General features: G+C 49.3%; 2 protein-coding genes across 5 annotated transcripts in view; one reads left to right on the plus strand and one right to left on the minus strand.

Annotated features, from left to right (window-relative positions):
- LOC127039327 (zinc finger protein 420-like) overlaps nucleotides 1-19,442 on the plus strand; it is a 645,607-nt gene that overhangs the window by 203,428 nt on the left and 422,737 nt on the right. The window contains exons 11-12 of one of the 2 annotated variants that reach the window (XM_050932728.1): nucleotides 3,074-3,162; nucleotides 4,842-4,968. In XM_050932728.1, the coding sequence (XP_050788685.1) occupies nucleotides 3,074-3,162; nucleotides 4,842-4,968 (216 nt within the window). The remainder of the gene's footprint in view (nucleotides 1-3,073; nucleotides 3,163-4,841; nucleotides 4,969-19,442) is intronic. The other variant, XM_050932726.1, reaches the window with a different exon arrangement.
- The window catches only part of LOC127039329 (zinc finger protein 665-like), a 370,491-nt gene that overhangs the window by 90,578 nt on the left and 260,471 nt on the right, over nucleotides 1-19,442 (minus strand). The window lies entirely within an intron of this gene.

Here is a 19,442-nt window from a genome sequence, read left to right on the forward strand (position 1 = left end):
GCCCCCCTACCCTGACACCTGCACCCCCTCATGTCCCCAGCCCTCTACCGTGACTCTTGCACCCCCTACATCCCCAGCCCTCCCCCACATCCCATGCACCCCACGCCAACCCCATCCCCACCCTGAGCACCAAACGGGAGCCCCTGCACCACCACTCACATTCCCACCTGCACCCCTCACACCACATGGGAGCTGCCCAGGTGAGTGCCCCCACACCCAAATCTCCTGTCCCAACCCTGAGCCCCCCTCCTTCATTCTAGCTCCTGGCCAGACCCTTCACCCCCAGCCCTGTGCTTGGTCCACTCCCACTCTCAGCTCAGTGCAGAGAGAGGAAGAGAATGGGCCAGAACCAGGGAGAAGGTAGGTCCCCACTGTATGTGGGCAGAGCTGGGACCCCAGATGGGCACCAGGCTGAGCGGGTCCGGCAGCTGGGATCCCAGCTGGCAGGAGCCAGAGGGTGGAACCCCTGAGCATCTGTGGGCTGAGCCGCTCAGCCCGCTGCCGGTCTGGGGTCCCGGCTGCTGGCCCCGCACAGCCCGCTGCCGGTCTGGGGTCCCGGCTGCTGGCCCCGCACAGCCCGCTGCCGGTCTGGGGTCCCGGCTGCTGGCCCCGCACAGCCCGCTGCCGGTCTGGGGTCCCGGCTGATGGCCCCGCACAGCCCGCTGCCGGTCTGGGGTCCCGGCTGATGGCCCCGCACAGCCCGCTGCCGGTCTGGGGTCCCGGCTGATGGCCCCGCACAGCCCGCTGCCGGTCTGGGGTCCCGGCTGATGGCCCCGCACAGCCCGCTGCCGGTCTGGGGTCCCAGCCGCCGGACCCTTCCCAGCTGGGGTCCCGGCCACAGGCCCCACTCAGCCCACTGCCAGCCGAGGTGAACAGAACCCCAGACCAGCAGTGGGCTGAGCGGGCCGGTGGCATAAGATCAACATTTTAATTTAATTTTCAATGTTGCTTCTTAAACATTTTGAAAACCTTGTTTATTTTACAATACAACAGTAGTTCAGTTATATAATATATAGACTTGCAGAGAGAGACCTTCTAAAAAACATTAAAGTGTATGACCGGCACGCGAAATCTTAAATTAGAGTGAATAAATGAAGACTCGGCACAGCACTTCTGAAAGTTTGCCAGCCCCTGGCTTATTAGGACTGGAACTGCTGTTTTCAACAGCCATTGCCTTTTTGTTTGTTTAAAAGGAAGACAGTGATATTGCATTGGCAAATTCCCCATAGAAACAAAGAATAATAAAGGCACCTCAACTTTTCCTCATTTATGGCGGACAGTCTTACAATATGCATCCAGAGAGCCTCCAATCATACAAGCTGGAAATTGTTCCCCTTTACTGCAGCTCTGTAACCATATGGGAACCGATCCTGTCTGTGTTTTGTGCACATCCAAAATTCCTGCTGAATGACCCGCCCTGGGAGCGTTACCAGTGACCCAGGGCTGGAGCGGCAGGAGGTGGAGGGAGGGCACTGGTGGGGGGGAAGTCCAGGGCTGGGGCAGCAGCGGGGTGGGAGGAGGGCACTGGTGGGGAGAAAAGGGGGAAGGCCAGCGCTGGGGCGGCAGGGAGTGTGGGTTGGTGGGGGGAGAGCCCAGGATTGGGACGGGGGGCAGCCAAATATTTTTTTGTTTGGGACAGCAAAAAACCTAGAGCTGGCCCTGCTGGGTTCCCCCAACCACCGGCGGCCCGGGCCCTTTAATTTGACCCTTAGGGCTCCCAGCCACCTCTTCATCTGGGAGCCCCCGACTGATTTAAAATAAAGCAGGGGCCGGCAACCTTTCAGAAGTGCGGTGCCGAGTCTTCATTTATTCACTCTAATTTAAGGTTTCGTGTGCCGGTCATACACTTTAATGTTTTTTAGAAGGTCTCTCTCTACAAGTCTATATATTTTATAACTAAACTAGTGTTGTATTGTAAAATAAACAAGGGAAGGGGGTTAGCACTGCCACACGATGGTCTTTTCCACAGCATTCTGGACTCATTCTTTCTGAAATCTAGTGTCATTGAGACCATTGTTAATCCAGAGTCACTGTATGGAAAGACAGGGAGTGACTCCAGATGGACAGTGGGGCAAATGAGGTCAGCAACTCTCCCTGTGAGGAGGGGCTCTCATTAGCTGCTCTCCCCAGAGAGCTAAAGGAGGGAAACTGCTCAAACGCTCTGTCCTTCTCTACTCAGGATATTGGGGTTCAGCTTTTTGGGTCAGACACTGCAGCCTCCATTGTGATCTGGGAGGCCAGGCTTGGCAGCTGCTGCTCTCCCAGTGGGGCTCTGTGCTGGGAAGTGACCTTAATTAAAGCTTCTTCTCTGTCTGGCCCAGGGGTTGACTCTCTCCAGCTGGTCCTAGCCCCCTAGGGCAGCCCTGTACCTTATTAATACTAATTTCTGAGCCAGACATTCCAAGTGACTCAAAGGAATGAAGGGAAAATGCTGGGGTCTGGCCTTAAAATGACTCCACACAAACAGACCCCCCTCATTTCTCATCCCATTAGCAATTGCAGGATAAAATCCAGCCATAGGGGAGCAAACTACCCAAGAATGGGACTTTCCTACCAGACAGGCCGGGAGAGGGGACGGGGAAAAGGAGATAGAAGGAGAAAGAGACTGAAAGGAGCCATGGGAGAGAAGAGTTTGGAGAGAGATTTCCAGATCTCTAATCTGCCCAGAAAGATGTATTGCTGCACCCTGGATGGAGTCACTTTCCTGTGGAAAAGATGAGAATCAGACAGAGGAAAATCCAGTTCCTGATTCCCTATTCCCCCACTGGGGTGTGACTGCCATGGGGTCAATGTCTGAGGGAATCCCCCACAGTCAATCCTTTGGTTCTGCTTTTTTCTAGCCTTGTGTTCAGAGACTGTTATGGGATGTGAAGAGGGAGAAGCGAGGTTAAAAATGTCTCGGCTTAGCCTGGCACGAGAGGCCAGGTCTACGCTGTACATAGAGATCAAGCCTTTCTCAGCATGGCAGACTCTAGGATATCTGTCTGCGGGGAAAGGGCCTGGGGGAATCATGCTTTGAAAAGAATTAAAGCCTGTTCTGAAACCTTCAAAACTGCCCTTCTCACCCTGCCAGGCTGCGGAATAATGTCCATGTTTCGCTCCAGTTCATCTCGCCCTCTCGTTGGACAGGGTAGAGAGATGGCTGCAGAGGAGCCAGTTCAGGTAGGTATTATCAGGGGGTTGCTGGTGGGTTCTTCCAGAAGGGAGAGGGACAGCAAATACACCGGAGATGGGAAAGTTTGCACAGTCTGGTTTGCAGGAAATGCACAGGGTGGAGAAAGGGAGGAAGACGGGTGTGCTAAACCTGCTGGGAGTTATTTAATAAGTGGCCTAGATTCTAGGAACAGACCCAGGAGGTTCGGTGGTGGAAATGCTCTAGTTTGTGGAGCAGAAAATAACCCAGCTCCATGGAGCTGGGAAAATTGACCAGACTCGTAGTGCTGAAGCCCGACCTGCCTAACCAGCAGCTGCTGTGAGATATGAAGGGGACACCCACCAGTGAGGCTTAGGGGAGATTCCCCTCCCTTCACATCCAGCTCTTCAGAATGGGGAGGGTGTTGGGCTTCCTACAAGGGAGCTGTCCCTGGACCCTGCTAGGGGCTCCATCTCCTGAATCAGTCAGTGGCTAGTAGGTGTGTGATGGCTCTGCTGGGAGAGAGGAGGGGCTCTCTCTTTGTTCCCTCCTCCTGATGTTTCCTGGATGCTCTGAGCAGGGTGAGGGTGGGACTCTGACTGCAATCCACCCAGAGCTTCTGTTTGCCTCTGTCATGGTATAATTCCCCACTCTGAACCTTAGTGTCCAAAAGATGGAGTACCAGCGTGAATTCCTCTAAGCTCAATTACCAGCTTAGTACTTGTAGTGCTACCACCAAACAGGAATTCCAGGGCCTGGTACACTCTGGTCCCCACAAAACCTTGCCCAGGGACACCCAAGACCCAGACCCTCTGGATCTTAACACAAGGGAAGTAAACCCTTTCCCTCACCGTTGCCTCTCCCAGGCTTCCCCTCCCTGGGTTACCCTGGAAGATCACTGTGATTCAAACTCCTTGAATCTTAAAACAGAGAGGAAAATTCACCTTCCCCCTTCCTTCTCTCTCTCCCTCTCAGACTCTCCCTGAGAGAGAAAGTAATTCTAACACAGAGAGAAAATAACCTCTCTCTCCCCCTTCCCTCCTTTCTCCCCACCAATTCCCTGATGAATCCAGACCCCGTCCCCTGGGATCTCACACCAGAATAAAAAAAAACAATCAGGTTCTTCAACAAGAAAAGCTTTTAATTAAAGAAAGAAAAACAGTAAAAATTATCTTTGTAAATTTAAAATGGAATAGATACAGGGTCTTTCAGCTATAGACACTGGGAATACCCTCCCAGCCTAAGTATACAAGTACAAATTAAAATCTTTTCAGCAAAATACCAATTTGAACTCCTTCCAGCCAAATACACATTTGCAAATAAAGAAAACAAACATAAGCCTAACTCACCTTATCTACCTAGTACTTACTATTCTGGACATATAAGAGCCTGTATCGGAGAGATTGGAGAGAAACTTGGTTGCACGTCTGGTCACTCTCAGAACCCAGAGAGAACAACCACCAAACACAGCACACACACAAACTTCTCTCCCTCAAGCTTTGAAAGTATCCTGTCCCCTGATTGGTCCTCTGGTCAGGTGACAGCCCGGCTCACTGATCTTGTTAACCCTTTCCAGACAAAAGAGATGTGAAGGACTTCTGTTCTATTAACTCTTACTTATCTGTTTATGACAGCCTCCTGTCCCCCATGTATAGAGGGGCTATGAGTGGGACAGCAGTTACTGAGTTTTGGACTCTCGCTCTTTCAGGGGCCGGTGACCTTCGAGGAGGTGGCTGTGTATTTCACCAGGGAAGAGGGGGCTCTGCTGGACCCCACTCAGAGAGCCCTCTACAGGGATGTCATGCAGGAGAACTATGAGAATATGATCTTGATGGGTAAGGGTTCCTGTCCCCTCTGTTCTTGGAAGGGGAAAAGAAGAGATATGGTTCATGCCAGCCCCCAATGCCACCTCTACTCTGCCTTGTTTCAGCATCACCCCAATATGCCAGTGACACACACACACTACCAGAGACCCTCCCCTGCTGCAGAACACTTTGGGAACAGAGCACAGGAGTCGTATCGCACAGTGTCAAATATCTCCTGTTTGCTCAAGTAAAACTCAGGGTTAGGTGCAGCATAATCAGCAGAAGCTTCTTACCCCTGACCTCTCAAACCCCGAGACTTGTCCACCCAGACCACAATTATGCTTCGGGTGTAACGAGCAGGCTGCTGGAGTCAGAGCTGCTGGTCCAGGGTTACTTATCACACAGACACTCCGTGTGTCCTTGAATGCTGGCTGGGGGTATCCAGAGAAGGAAGCTCAGTGGCGGATTTAGCGTTAGTGGGGCCCTGTGCTCAGCTCCATTTTAGGGTTCCCTCCTTGGGACACAGGCAAGAAAAAGAACATTCTCTCATTTCCCTCTCACCCCCATTTTTCATTTTTTTTCTTCATCCTCCTCCTATAAGTAATAGGAAGTAAATGTGGGTAAAGTGAGGTACCTTGATTGTTTTTGTAGTCTGAATTTTCCACAGACCACTTGAAAATCGCTGAGCGTCTCATTGCACCACTTAATGATCTTTCCAAATATTGTTTGTACTGTTAGCTAACTATTGTGAAGCACTTTGGATAAGAGCCCTTTATTAAAAAAAAAAATTAATAACGTTGGAGTACAGGGTCTGGCCAGGAGTTAAGGTGTGGGAGGGGGCTCAGGGCTGGGGCAGGTGGTTGGGGTGTGGAGCGCTTACTTGGGATAGCTCCTGTTTCATGCAAGCAATGCAGGTGGGGATGTGGGGGGGGCAGGAGTCAGGGTTAGCTGGAGGCTTCTGGGAGGGGTGCAGGAGTCAGGGTTTGGGGGTGTGTGAGGGGCATGGGGCTGGAAAGGGAAAGGGTTATGAGGGGTTTCAGGAATCGAGGGCAGGGAACTGGAGTGTTTCTGAGAGGAGTGAAAGAGAACGGGCTGGAGTGTGAGAGGGGGTGCAGGAGTCAGGGCTGGAGGTGCAGGGTCTGGGAGGGAGTTAGGGTGCAGGAGTAGGCTGGAGATTGGAGTACAGGGTCTGGCCAGGTTTTAGAATGCAGGAGGGGGCTCAGGGTTGGGGCAGGACATTTGAGTGTGGAGTGCTTACTTGGGGCAGCTCCCATTTGGTGCAAGGGATGCAGATGGCAATGTGGGGGGTTGTGTACAGGAGCTCCCATATATGGTGCTCAGAGTAGGGGTGAGGATGTGGGGGGGGTGCAGGAGTCAGGGCTGGGGTTCTGGGGGCGCTCCCAGCCCCCTACCCTGGATGGCTCACAGCAGGGGGTGGGAGGTATGTGATAGTGGAGTGCTTTGTAAAGCAGTGAGCAAGCGACCAGGAAGGTTTGCAAACAGGGCTGCTAACAGGGAGTTTCGTGAGGGAGTTTGGAAGGGGAGTGGGAAGGGGGTGAGGTAATCTTGCCAGTCTTTAAAACGTTTAAGCTATAATACAAACTTGTTGATTGAAACAAAACCCCTGTTGTTAACCTAGGTAGCTATAAGAGAGACTGCAGGCAGAAGCCCAGCAGCAGAGTGGGGGCTATCCTGTTTATTGCTCTCAATGTAGCATGTATGATTACCTGCCCTGTGGGCGGGTGGCATATGTGTGCATTCGGTGCAAGGAGCTCCTGGCCCTCAGAGACCGCGTGGAGGCTTTGGAGGCCAGGGTGCTGGAACTGGATAAGCTAAGGGAGGCAGGGAGATATGTTGATGAGGCTTTCCGGGACACTTGTAGATTTCTCCCCCCTCCGGTCAGACAGCCACTGCGCTGCTGAGGAGGATGAAAGGCCCAGGGAAGGAGAGCAGTCAATGGGAGCAGAGGGAAATCTTCCCATAATTGGGACCCTCCCTCCAGATGGTGTTGGGGTAACCTCTTGCACTGAGGTTACCTTGTCAGGGGAGGGAACTGCAGGCATTAAGAAAAGGCAGCTGTTAGTAATGGGAGATTTGATCATTAGAAGCAAGGATAGCTGGGTTTGTGATGACTGGAAGAACCGTACGGTGACTTGTCTGCCTGGTGCAAAGGTTGTTGATTTCTCGAGGCATCTTGATAGTTTTATGTGTAGTACTGGGGAGGACCTGGTGGTCATGTTACATGTAGGCACCAATGACTTAAGGAACGATAGGTGAGACGTCCTGGAGGCCAAATTTAGTCTGCTAGGAAAGAGACTGAAATCCAGGACCTCTATGGTGGCATTCTCAGAAATGCTTCTAGTTCCATACACAGGGCCAGGTGTGCCGGCAGAGCTTCAGAGTCTCAATGCGTGGATGAGATGATGGTGTGGAGAGGAGGAGTTTAGATTTATTAGTAACTGGGGAAACTTTGGGGATGGGGGAGCCTATACAGGAAGGATGGGCTCCACCTAAACCAAAGTGGAACGAGACTGCTGGCACTTAACATTAAAAAGGTTGCAGAGCAATTTTTAAACTAAGAGGTGGGGGAAAGCCAATGGCTGCAGAGGAGCTCGCGGATCGGACAGAGACTTGTCTTAGAGAAGAATCTAGTAATAGAGATTTTTCTAGTTTTAGTCAGGAAGAGAGGCCGGAAGAGGATAAAGTAGGGGCCAGATCAGACGAGAAGCATTCACACACAAAAGAATCTGACACATCAGAAAAGGGCAGACAAATAAACAGTGACAAGTTTTTAAAGTGCTTGTACACAAATGCTAGAGGTCTAAATAATAAGATGGGTGAATTAGAGTGCCTTGTGTTAAAGGAGGATATTGACATAATAGACATCACAGAAACCTGATGGAGCGAGGACAGTCAATGGGACACAATCATTCTGGGGTACAAAATATATTGGAAGGACAGAACGGGTCGTACTCTGGGGGAGGGGAGGGGAGTGGCACTGTATGTTAAAGAAAATGTAAACTCAAATGAAGTAAAAATCTTAAATGAAACCGCATGTTCCATAGAATCTCTAGAGATAGTAATTTCATGCTCTAATAAGAATATAACAATAGGGATCTATTATCAACCACCTGTCAAAGACAGTGATAGTGAGGATGAAATGCGAAGGCAGATTAGAGAGGCTATCAAAATAAAGAACTCCATAATAGTATGGGATTTCAATTATCCCCAGATTGACTGAGTACATGTCACATCAGGACAAAATGCAGAGACAAAATTTCTAGATACTTTAAATGGCTGCTTCATGGAGCAGCTGGTAGAAGAACCCGCAAGGGGAGAAGCAGCTCTCGATTTAGTCCTGAGTGGAGCACAGGATCTAGTCCCAAGAGCTAACTATTACAGGACCGCTTGGAAATAGTGATCATAATATAACAATATATAATATTCCTGTGGTGAGAAGAACAGCTCAACACTGTGGCATTTAATTTCAGAAAGGGGAACTATGCAAAAACAAGGGAGTTAGTTAAACAGAAATTAAAAGGTACAATGAAATCCCTGCAAGCTGCGTGGACACTTTTCAAAGACACAATATTAGAGGCCCAACTTAAATGTATCCCCCAAATTAAAAAACACAGCAAAAGAACTAAAAAAGAGTCACTGTGGCTTAACGACCATGTAAAAGAAGCAGTGAGAGATAAGGCATCTTTTAAAAAGTGGAAGTCAAATCCTAGTGAGGTATATAGAAGGGAGCATAAAACACTGCCAAATTAAGTGTAAAAATGTAATAAGAAAAACCAAAGAGGAGTTTGAAGAAGGGACTAGCCAAAAACTCAAAAGGTAATAACAAAATGTTTTTTAAGTACCTCAAAAGCAAAAAGCCTGCTAACAATCAGTGGGGCCCCTGGATGATCGAGATGCAAAAGGAGCCTTAAAGACGATAAGTCATTACGGATAAACTAAATGCATTCTTTGCTTCAGTCTTCATGGCTGAAGATGTTTGCGAGAGTCTCAAACCTTTTGAGGGTGCCAAATCTGAGTAACTGCCACAGGTTGAAGTGTCAGTAGAGGAGGTTCTGGAACTAATTGATAAACTTAATTGTAACAAGTCACCGGAACCACATGATATTTGCCCAAGAGTTCTGAAGGAACTCAAATGTGAAATTGGGGAACTATTAGCTATGGTTTGTAACCTGTCCTTTAAATCGGCTTCTGTACCCAATGACTGGAAGATTGCTAATGTAACGCCAATATTTAAAAAGGGCTCTAGAGGTGATCCTGGCAGTTACAGACCAGTAAGTCTAACAGCCGTACCAAGCAAATTAGTTGAAACAATAGTAAAGAATAAAATTGTCAGGCATATGGAAGAACAAAAATTGTTGGGCAAAAGTCAACATGGTTTCTGTAAAGGGAAATCATGTCCTACTAATCTATTAGAGTTCTTTGAAGGGGTCAACAAATGTGTGGACGAGGAGATCGAGTGGACATAGTGTACTTAGATTTCCAGAAAGCCTTTGACACGGTCCCTCACCAAATGCTCTTACATAAATTATGTTATCATGGGATAAAAGGGAAGATATTTTCATGGATTGAGAACTGGAATAAATGGTAAATTTTCGGAATGGAGAGGAGGAACTAGTGGTGTTCCCCAAGGGTCAGTCCTAGGATCGATCCTATTCAACTTATTCATAAATGAGCTGGAGAAAGGAGTGAAAAGTGAGGTGGCAAAGTTTGCAGATGATACTTGTGATGATGCGGTTCTTGCGGGACCCAACTAAGAGTGCCAGTTCAGGACAAATCACTTAAAACTGGGCAGTTACAGCCGAAGGCTGGGGTTTTTCCACCTCTAAGGCAAACCAAACCAGCCAGACAAAGAGGACTTTGGTTTCACCCCACTGGTTAACCACAAGTCACACAAGCAATTCCCTTAGACACTCCAGTCTTCCAGTATCACCACCAGTGCCACTCGTCCTGGGGATGAATGGTAATGAAAACCAACACCCCAATAAAAGAAAAAGTTTCTCTCGATCCCAAGGAATCAAGCTCCAGACCCAGGTCAATATACACATCAGATCTTACCCACAAATCACGCTGTTGCCAATCCTTTAGCATCTAGAACCTAAAGGTTTATTCATAAAAGGAAAAAGATAGAGAGGAGAGCTAGAATTGGTTAAATGGAATCAATTACATGCAGTAATGGCAAAGTTCTTAGTTCAGGCTTGTAGCAGTGATGGAATAACCTGCAGGTTCAAATCAAGTCTCTGGAGTATATCCCCCTCTGGGATGGGTCAGTTAGTCCTTTGTTCAGAGCTTCAGTTTGTAGCAAAGGTCCTCCAGAGGTAAGAAGCAGGATTGAAGACAAGATGGAGGTGAGGCATCAGCCTTTTATAGGCTTTTCCAGGTGTAAGAACACTTTTGTTCTTACTGTGGAAAGTTACAGCAAAATAGAGTCTGGAGTCACATAGACAAGTCCCTGCATACTTTGCGCAGTTACAAGGCATATCTGCTTTCTCTCAATGGGCCATCAAGCATGCTAGGCAGAGCAAACACCAACTTGTCTGGGATGTCTCCCAGAAGCACAGAAGTTCGAAATACAGACAGTATAGAGCCAGTACTCATAACTTCAACTACAAAATGATACATACATATAGACACCATAATTATAACCAGCAACCCATAACCTGGTCTTGGACAGCTTATATGACCCCCTTTACATAAGATTTGATGCCACTACAGGACCTTGGTTGCAACCATGTTCTATATGGTCCCAGATTATATCAATAACGTCACAATATTAAACTGCTCAAGATAGTTAAGACCAAAGCAAACTGTGAAGAACTTCAAAAAGATCTCACAAAACTAAGTGACTGGGCAACAAAATGGCAAATGTGTGTAAATGTAAAGTAATGCACATTGGAAAAAATAACCCCAACTATACATACAATATGATGGGGGCAAAATTAGGCTAATCAGGAAAAAATCTTTTTGTCATTGTGGATAGTTGTCTGAAGGCATCCAGCAGTGTGCAGCGGAAGTCAAAAAAGCAAACAGGATGTTAGGAATTATTTAAAAAGAGATAGACAGTAATACAGAGAATATCTTATTGCCCTTATATAAATCAATGGAAATAACTAATTTAGACCCCATCATTTTATATGTACATTTGGGATTATGTTTTCCAATGGACTGCACTATGTGTTATCCTGTCATTTAGTACTGCTGAGATCCTGCATTCAGTAATATCCCTGCCCCTCCTGTTCCCTTTCTCCACTGAACCCCACGCTTACGTTTCTCCCTTCACCGAGACTCTCTCTTTGTCTCTGGACCCGTCTGTCAGCAAGAAGCAGTGGCAGGGAGACTTGCCCTCTCTCTAGAGACTTTGATTTCTGGGACGTGGATTTACTTTGTGTGTGTTTTAGGAGACTCTTTGAAATTGAGTGTCTGTGACATTAACCATAGTACAATCTGGACTGTTGAACAGCTCTGTCCTCTCAGTTCCCCAAGCTGAGGTGCCTTTTTCACTGCTCTACTGTGAGAGCAGCCACTCCTGGGCAGTTCACACACAGTCTCCAGCATGTAACTCACTCCCAGCTACACAGTTTTAAGTGCTGCTAGTCAGCAACTCGCGAATTACAGTACCTCACAGGAGAACCCACAGAAAATTCTCTGCTCCCAGACTTCCCCCAGAAATGTGCATCTTGCCCTGTCCAGCACACTCCTGAACAATGGGAGCTCATATGAAATCTGTTATTTCATCAGTGGAAAATGCCATGCACCAGCCTTTTTATTCCAAATGGAGTTTCCAACACACTTTAATCCAAACACACTGGTTAGATAAAAAAAGGAAACAAAATTATTGACTACTGGAAAAAAAAGATTTTCAGTGACTACAAGTAATGAGGCATAAAAGTCAGAATTGTTTACAAAAGAAATGCAAGATAAAACACAAACTAATGTTTCAGTTAACAAGCTAAAACGGGTTTAAATCAAATGTTTCTCTCACCATCTGCTGAGACAGGCTGGTTTTCCTTTCAGCCAGGACTCCCCCTAACCTGCCCCTGCCGCCCACATTCAGTTCTTCAGGAGTTGTCATGAGCAGAGGGAAAGGGGAGAGAGAGAGAGTCTCATGCATTTTCCTCACCTCTTTTTCTAATTCAGTCCTTTGTTCTAGAAATCACTTCAGTTCTCAGCTGAGTCATGGTGACAGGCTGTCATAGATACGAACTTCAAGTGATCCCTTTGATGAAATGTAAATGTCTTCTTCACACCGTCCCCCTGGTGGAGAATGGCTATTTGACCAGCTGTTTGCCTTGCTGTCTCTGAGGAACTTAGGGTTAGGGTTGTTGCCAGCACAGATAGTGCCCGAGGGCAAGCAACAGCGGTTTGTGGGCTGGAGTGCGTAGCGCCAATGAACACACCAGGGTGCAGAAGCAACCAAAGTTTATTTGAGATTTTAAAGTGGTGCTGGGAGACTTGGCACACCTCAGATCCAGCACACCTACACAAGCGGCTTTTCCCTTTTTATAAGTTTTTTTTCCTTCTTCCCCCTCCTTTCCCTGTAGCAGTTACATTACGCAATCTTGGCTGCAGAACCTCGTTAGTAATATTCCCTTCTGCAAGTTATCTTGTAGGCCGTATCACTACTGCTTTAGACTGGTTTGAGCTGCGCTGCAACTGATAACTTACTGTCACACATTTAATTGCACAGCTGCTAGCTTTCTAAATTAAGTAAAGTTCAACATGGAGGAGCTTTGGTTCACTGAGGCCTAGAATAGGGAGGCTTCATCGACACTCGTGGCCTTCCACCCACCCAAGTTACCTAGGGTTATGCCTAGTGACACCAACAGGGTTGCAACTTTTTCAGTAATTTCATACCGTAAAATCTCATAACTTTACATACAGTGTTGCTACACAGTTTAACAGGAGTCTATTCAGTAGATTATGTCTTTTCAAATGATACCTCACAGTGATAAATGAAGGGGAGGGGCGGGATCTCCCTTTTATAAACACCCAGCCTGCCAGTTGGCTGTAAAATCCCTGTTCGTGTCTGTTCTCTGCTTGCTTTACCTCTAAAGGGTTAACAAACCAACAGGGTTTAAAAAAAAAAAGTATTGGGCACCTGACCAAAAGAGCCATTGGAAAGGCTAGAACTTTGTTAAATGGGAAAGTAACTTTCCGTTTGTCTGTTGTTTTCCGGAGAAGATGACGCGGAGTAGCAATGCTGTGTAAGGCTTAAAGCAGGTATGAAAATTCATCTTCCATACCTAGAAGAAATGATTTGGCTGGGGAATGTTTAGACAAACACAATCAGGTTTATTTTTTATTTTGGCTTTTGAATCTCCTCTGTTCTATCCCAGATGCTTTTGTTTGCTTGTAAGCTTCAAGCTGAACCGCAAAGAAAGCTATTTTGGATGCTTACAAAAATTTTCTTTGAAGATCTAGCAAAAGCCTATGTTCCAGATGTATTGTTTTCCTTTTCAATTTTAATAAAATTTAACTCTTTTAAGAACAGGATTGGATTTTTGGTGTCCGAAGAGGTTTGTGCATGTTATTTGATTATCTGGTAGCCGCAGCTAATTTCCTTTGTTTTCTTTCTCAGCTCTTTCCCAGAGGGGAGGTGAAAGGGCTTGAGGGTGCCCTAGAGGGAAGAGTTCTCAAGTGCTCCTTCCTGGGTCTAAGGGTTTGGGAGTTTTTTGCATTTGGGTGGTGGCAGTATTTACCAAGCCAAGGTCAGAGAAAAGCTGTAACTTTGGGGTTTTAATACAAGCCTAGAGTGGGACAAATTAATTTGTAGAATCCTGGCAGGCCCCCCCTTTCTGCACTCAGAGTAACAGAGTGGAGATTCAGCCCTGACACATACTATGAACAAAATTGATCATAATTTTCTAGAAGAGTGAACATAGGGGAACAGACTTGCACAGTGTCTGTGTGTTCCCAACATATGTGTGGGTATTTCAGTCCCTCACAAGCAAAGTGTTCGGCATCTTCAAGCACCCGGGGAACCAGTCCTGGGAATTGACTGATTTATTAAGTAACACTATGAAATTGAGAGACACTTTATATTATTATTTTATTATAAATACCAATATGATGAAATTGCAATAAATCGTGCTAGATATGCCATGTAAGGTGTCAATGAAAATATTATGATTTTCCAAGTATAATGATGTTGTTTCTAGCTTTGTATTGTAAGTTACAGATCTGTAAGGTATATCTATATTCCAGACTTGTGTAGTGTTTCTGAGTGACACCCTCAGACATATTGGCATCAGCGCTGCCCAGCCTGTTCGATGGCCCATCCAGGGTCATCAGCCATAGAATAAACCCATTGAAAGGATTAAGGGGATACACCTATTGAGTCAGCAAGACATGCTGGGTTTTGCCTGTGTACTGAGACCTCCAAGGCTTTTCCATGCCATGTGCTGTGAAGCTTGTCTTTGGGACACAGGAAGTAGAAGCCACTTGGCAAAAGGAATGTAAAGGGCAGCTGCATCATCTCCATTTTGTCTTAAATATCTCTTCCTACCTCTGGAGCAACTTCTCTACAAACAGAAGGCTTGAACAAAGAACTGAATAATGTGGATATGTACCAGGAAGCCTTTCAAGCCAAAAACTCACCAATACTGCTAAGAACCAGATACATTCAGAAATAGATATATCTGATTGCTTTCCCATTTAACAACTCCCTTTTTCTTTCTTTCTTTTATAATAAACCTTTAGTTTAGATGCTTTCTTGCTTATAAACCTTTAGTTTAGGTGCTAAGGATTGGGTGGCATTGTAGTATTTTGGGTGAGATCCAAACCCATACTGACCTAGTAATGTGGCTGACTCTGGGGTCAGAAGAACACTGTTTATGTGAGCAGAGTTTTTAAATAACTTCTCACTGTCCTGGACCTACATGCTGATTGGGAGTCAGAGAACTAGAATGCAATAAAGGGGGCTGTGTGATTTCTTCTTTCAGTTTCTCAATAACCATCATGGGGGATCAGAAGCAAATTTGGTGACTGGTCAGTGAGTTTAACTTCCTTGTTAACTACCAGTTCTTCTTCGAGTGATTGCTCATATCCATTCCAGTTAGGTGTGTGCGCTGCGCGTGCACATTCGTCGGAAAACTTTTACCCTAGCAACTCAGTGGGCCGGCAGGTCGCCCCCTAGAGTGGCGCCATCATGGCACTTGATATATACCCCTGCCGGCCCACCCGCTCCTCAGTTCCTTCTTACCGCCCGTGTCGGTCGTTGGAACAGTGGAGCGCGGCTTAGCTGACCTCCACTTCCCTAGCTACTCGTAGTTCTCGTATATAGTTATGCAGTTATAATCCTTTTATATATATATTTGTATAGTTATACGTTTTTTCTTTGCTAACATAGTTAGTTTAGTAATTGTTAGCGGGGTTCAGGAAGTAGCCCCTTCCATGAACCCGGTGCCGGAGCCCATGCACGGCTCACCGGGTTTTAAAATGGGCTCGGCCTGCCAGAAGCCGATGCCGAAGGGAGATCCACATGACTCCTGTTTGAAGTGCCTCAGGGAATCACACTTGACAGCTAAGTGCCCCATTTGCAAGGCTTTAAGCCGAGAACAAAAAGGAGCGGGACTTTCACTTACCCCTCCACCTTTGGCGCCGAGCGATGATCAAGCGGCTGGCAGAAGCGCCTCCTCGGCACCGGACCCCGCCGGTACTGCCAAGGCCTTTCGGCACCGGCCGTTGCCGGCACCGAAGTCGACTCGGCACCGCTCCCTTCCTCCGAGGTCGAGAGAGCCTACGATTCCTGCTGGTGCTTGATGGCTCCCCGGCACGTGCCGTGGTTGAGCCCCCTGCTCCTGCTGCTTCCGTGCCACCTGCATCGCAGCCAGAGAGCTCGTCTAAGTCGGATTGCCGGGCACCGACACCTGCAGAGGCACCGATGACATCGGCACCGTCGATTCCAGTCCCCCAGGGCCATTGAATCCGGTACCTGACAGCTCCCCGGCACGCGCTGTGGTAGAGCTTACTGCTCCTGCTGCTTCCGTGCCAACTGCACCGCAGCCAGAGAGCTCATCTAAGTCGGATCGCCCGGCACCGACACCTGCTGAGGCACCGACGACGTCGGCACCGTCGATCCCGGTCCCACAAGGGCCGTAGAATCCGGTGCCTGACGGCTCCCCGGCACGCGCCGTGGTTGAGCTACTGCTCCTGCTGCTTCTGTGCCAACGGCACCGCAGCCAGAGAGCTCGTCTAAGTCGGATCGCCCGGCACTGACACCTGCTGTGGCACCGACGACGTCGGCACCGTCGATCCCGGTCCCACAAGGGCTGTAGAATCCGGTGCCTGACGGCTCCCCGGCACGCGCCGTGGTTGAGCTACTGCTCCTGCTGCTTCTGTGCCAACGGCACCGCAGCCAGAGAGCTCGTCTAAGTCGGATTGCCCGGCACCGACACCTCTGAGGCACCGACAACGTCGGCACCGTTGATTCCAGTCCCACAAGGGCGTAGAATCCTGTGCCTGACGGCTCCCCGGCGCGCGCCGTGGTTGGGCTTATTGCTCCTGCTGCTTCCGTGCCCACGGCACCGCAGCCAGACAGCTCATCTAACTCGGATCGCCCGGCACCGACGCCTACCGAAGCTCTGACGACCTCGGTACCGTCGATCCCGGTCCCACGAGGGCCGTCGAATCCGGTGCCTGACAGCTCCCCAGTATGCACTGTGGTTGAGCCTGCTGTTCCCTCCACGCCGGAGACATTACCAACGGCGAGGGATCCCATTGCCATGACAGAGTCAATGCTGCCTGACCCCGGCACCGCCGGTGCGGGTAATACAGTCTCTTCATGTGACCATCCTCTGTCAGCACAGCAGAGCGGCACCGTTCATGATCACGGTCCCGCAGACACTCCAGATCCTGTCGGCACACCCGACACCACTTGCAGTCCCGGTGCTGTTTTTCCTCATCGGTACTGGTCGCACTCGCTGCACCGGTCGGTATCCCGTTCGCCGACCCGCTATCGGCACCGTTCCGACCCCCGGCACCTCGACAGGTATTTTGACTCCTGTAGCCTCTCCCCGAGCCTCGAGATCTCGGTCGACCTCCCGGCACCGTTCTGGTTGCGGGTCTGGATCTCGTTCCAGGTACCGGTACGCCTCCCGGTGCCGGTTCCCGGGGCCGAGTTGGGCAAGGTCCGATAGAGTCAGAGACTCTGCCTGTGCCTTCTTTTAGTACCTCCATGGCCATTCGGACACGCATCCGTGTCATCCCACATGCGCAGATCTTATGCTCAGGACCACGATTCTGATACGATGGCCAGCGGGCGCCAGCCCCGAAACTGAAAGAGGCTTGGCGAATGAACCTGTTTGGCCGCCAGGCGTACTCTGCAGAGGCCCTGCAGCTCTGGGTATCAAAGCAACAAGCCTTGCTTAGCTGCGATAATTATAACACCTGGGTGAAGGTAGTTTAGTTTATGGAGTTTCTCCCTCAAAACTCCCGCCAAGAGTTCGCTGCCGTCTTGGAGGACGGGGGAAAAAAGGTACCCAGAGTGTCCCTCCAGGCCTCGTTGGACGCAGCAGACTCTGCAGCCAGGACTCTGGCCTTTGGTGTCGCCATGAGGTGCATCTCATGGCTTCAGGTTTCAAACCTCCGGCCGGAGCTGCAGTATGCCATTCAGGATTTACCCTTTGTTGGTAAAGGCCTTTCGCGGCAAAGACAGCCCCAGGCTGCCAAGCCTGATGGACAATAGGGTCCTAATGCGCTCTCTCAGCATGCATATGCCAGCGACCAAACGCAGGCCTTTCTGTCCCCAGCCGCCATACTCTGTGCCTAGCCAGAGACAGGACTTTGGCAAACGGCGAGGCCAAGGTGGTCGCAGACGAACGTCAGGACCCCTAAAGAGCCAAGGTCAAGGTCCCTCGCAATTACCACTGGGACCAAAGACAAACCTTCCAAGGTGCGCCTGAGGGCGGTGTACCAGTCACAGGCCGGGATCCCAATCCCGCTTTCTCCTGGCGTGGCCCCAGTTAATTTCAGATCGCTGGATCCTGCGCACGGTGGAGCATAGGTACCACCTCTAAATTGTTCCAGCCCTGTCCCCCTTCAGGGACCCCTCTCACGAGCAATTCCTCGTACAAGAGGTGCAGACGGCGATGGACAAAAGGGGCAAGGGGTTTTACTCCTGTTATGCCCTAGTCCCCCACTCGAACGCAGGTCTCAGACCTTCCTAGTCCTGCACGGACTCAACCGGTTTAGGATAAGGTTGAAGTTCCGCACGGTATCCCTGGGAACCATTATTCCATCCTTGCCTCCTGGGGGCTACTATGCCGCTCTGGACATGAAGGACGCGTACTTTCACAACGCCATCTTCCCTCTGCACAGGAGATACCTCCGCTTTCTAGCCAACTGTCAGTACTTCTGGTTTACGGCCATAGTCGCCGCCTACCTTCGCTGATGTCGGATATGCGTTTTTCCGTATCTGGACGATTCGCTTATCCGAGGAGACTCTGAGACACAAACCACTCAGCGCGTGGGCATCGTCACGGTCTTATTCACAGGTCAAGGCCTGATGATTACTATAGAGCAATCCACTCTGGTTCCCACGCAGAGGTTGGACTTCCTAAGGGCTATCCTGGTCTCCTACCTAGCCGGAGCCTGCTTATCACAACTGCGGTTTTAGGCGATGGCAACAATCATCTGAGGTCTGCAGGCTTTCCCAACGACCTCGGCTCATACTTGTCTCAGTCTTCCGGGTCCATGGTTGCCCGCAAGTTTGTAACCAAACATGCCAAGCTCCGCCTCCGTCCTCTCCAAGTCTGGCTCACCTCGGCGTACCACCCGGACAGGGAGCCGATGGTCATGGTAGTCACCGTTCCCTCGAGCACCTTAGGCTCCCTAGAGTGGTGGCTAACTCCCTCCCTGGTGTGGGCAGGGATGCGGTTTCATCCGCCCCAGCCCTCACTGCCCCTGACGACGGACGCGTCATCTCTCTGCTCAAGTGCTCATGGTCACCTCCGAGCTTAAGGCCTTTGGTCTTCTCGGGAGCTGGCATTCCACATCAATGCCCCAAAAATGAGAGTAGTCCGCCTGGCGTGCCAGGGGTTCCAGCGGCAGCTGCGAGGCCGTTGTATCTCGGTGTTTACAGCCAACACAGCGGCCATGTGCTTCATAAATATCCAAGGAGGGACATGGTCCTCCCCCCCTTTTTGTCAGGAGGCCATCCATTTCCGGGACTTTTGCATGGCCCACTCGATGGAGCTGGTGACGTCCTTTCTCCCAGGCGTTCGGAACGTCTTGGCGCTTTGACTCAGCAGGTCTTCCTGTCTTACGAGTGATCACTCTGCCCCATGTGAGGCGTTCTGCTTTCCAGAAGCGGAGATGTGTCCTCACATAGACCTGTTCGCTCACCGCGAGAGCAGAAAATGCCAGATGTTCTGCTCCTTCCAAGGTCTCTCCTCGGGATCGATCTTGGATGCATTCCTGATGCCGTGGAAAGGCCAACTCCATTATGCCTTCCCACTGTTCCCACTGGTTCATTAGGTCCTGCTCAA

Source organism: Gopherus flavomarginatus, chromosome 23, assembly GCF_025201925.1.
Source record: "Gopherus flavomarginatus isolate rGopFla2 chromosome 23, rGopFla2.mat.asm, whole genome shotgun sequence".
Taxonomy (NCBI): Eukaryota; Metazoa; Chordata; order Testudines; family Testudinidae; genus Gopherus; species Gopherus flavomarginatus.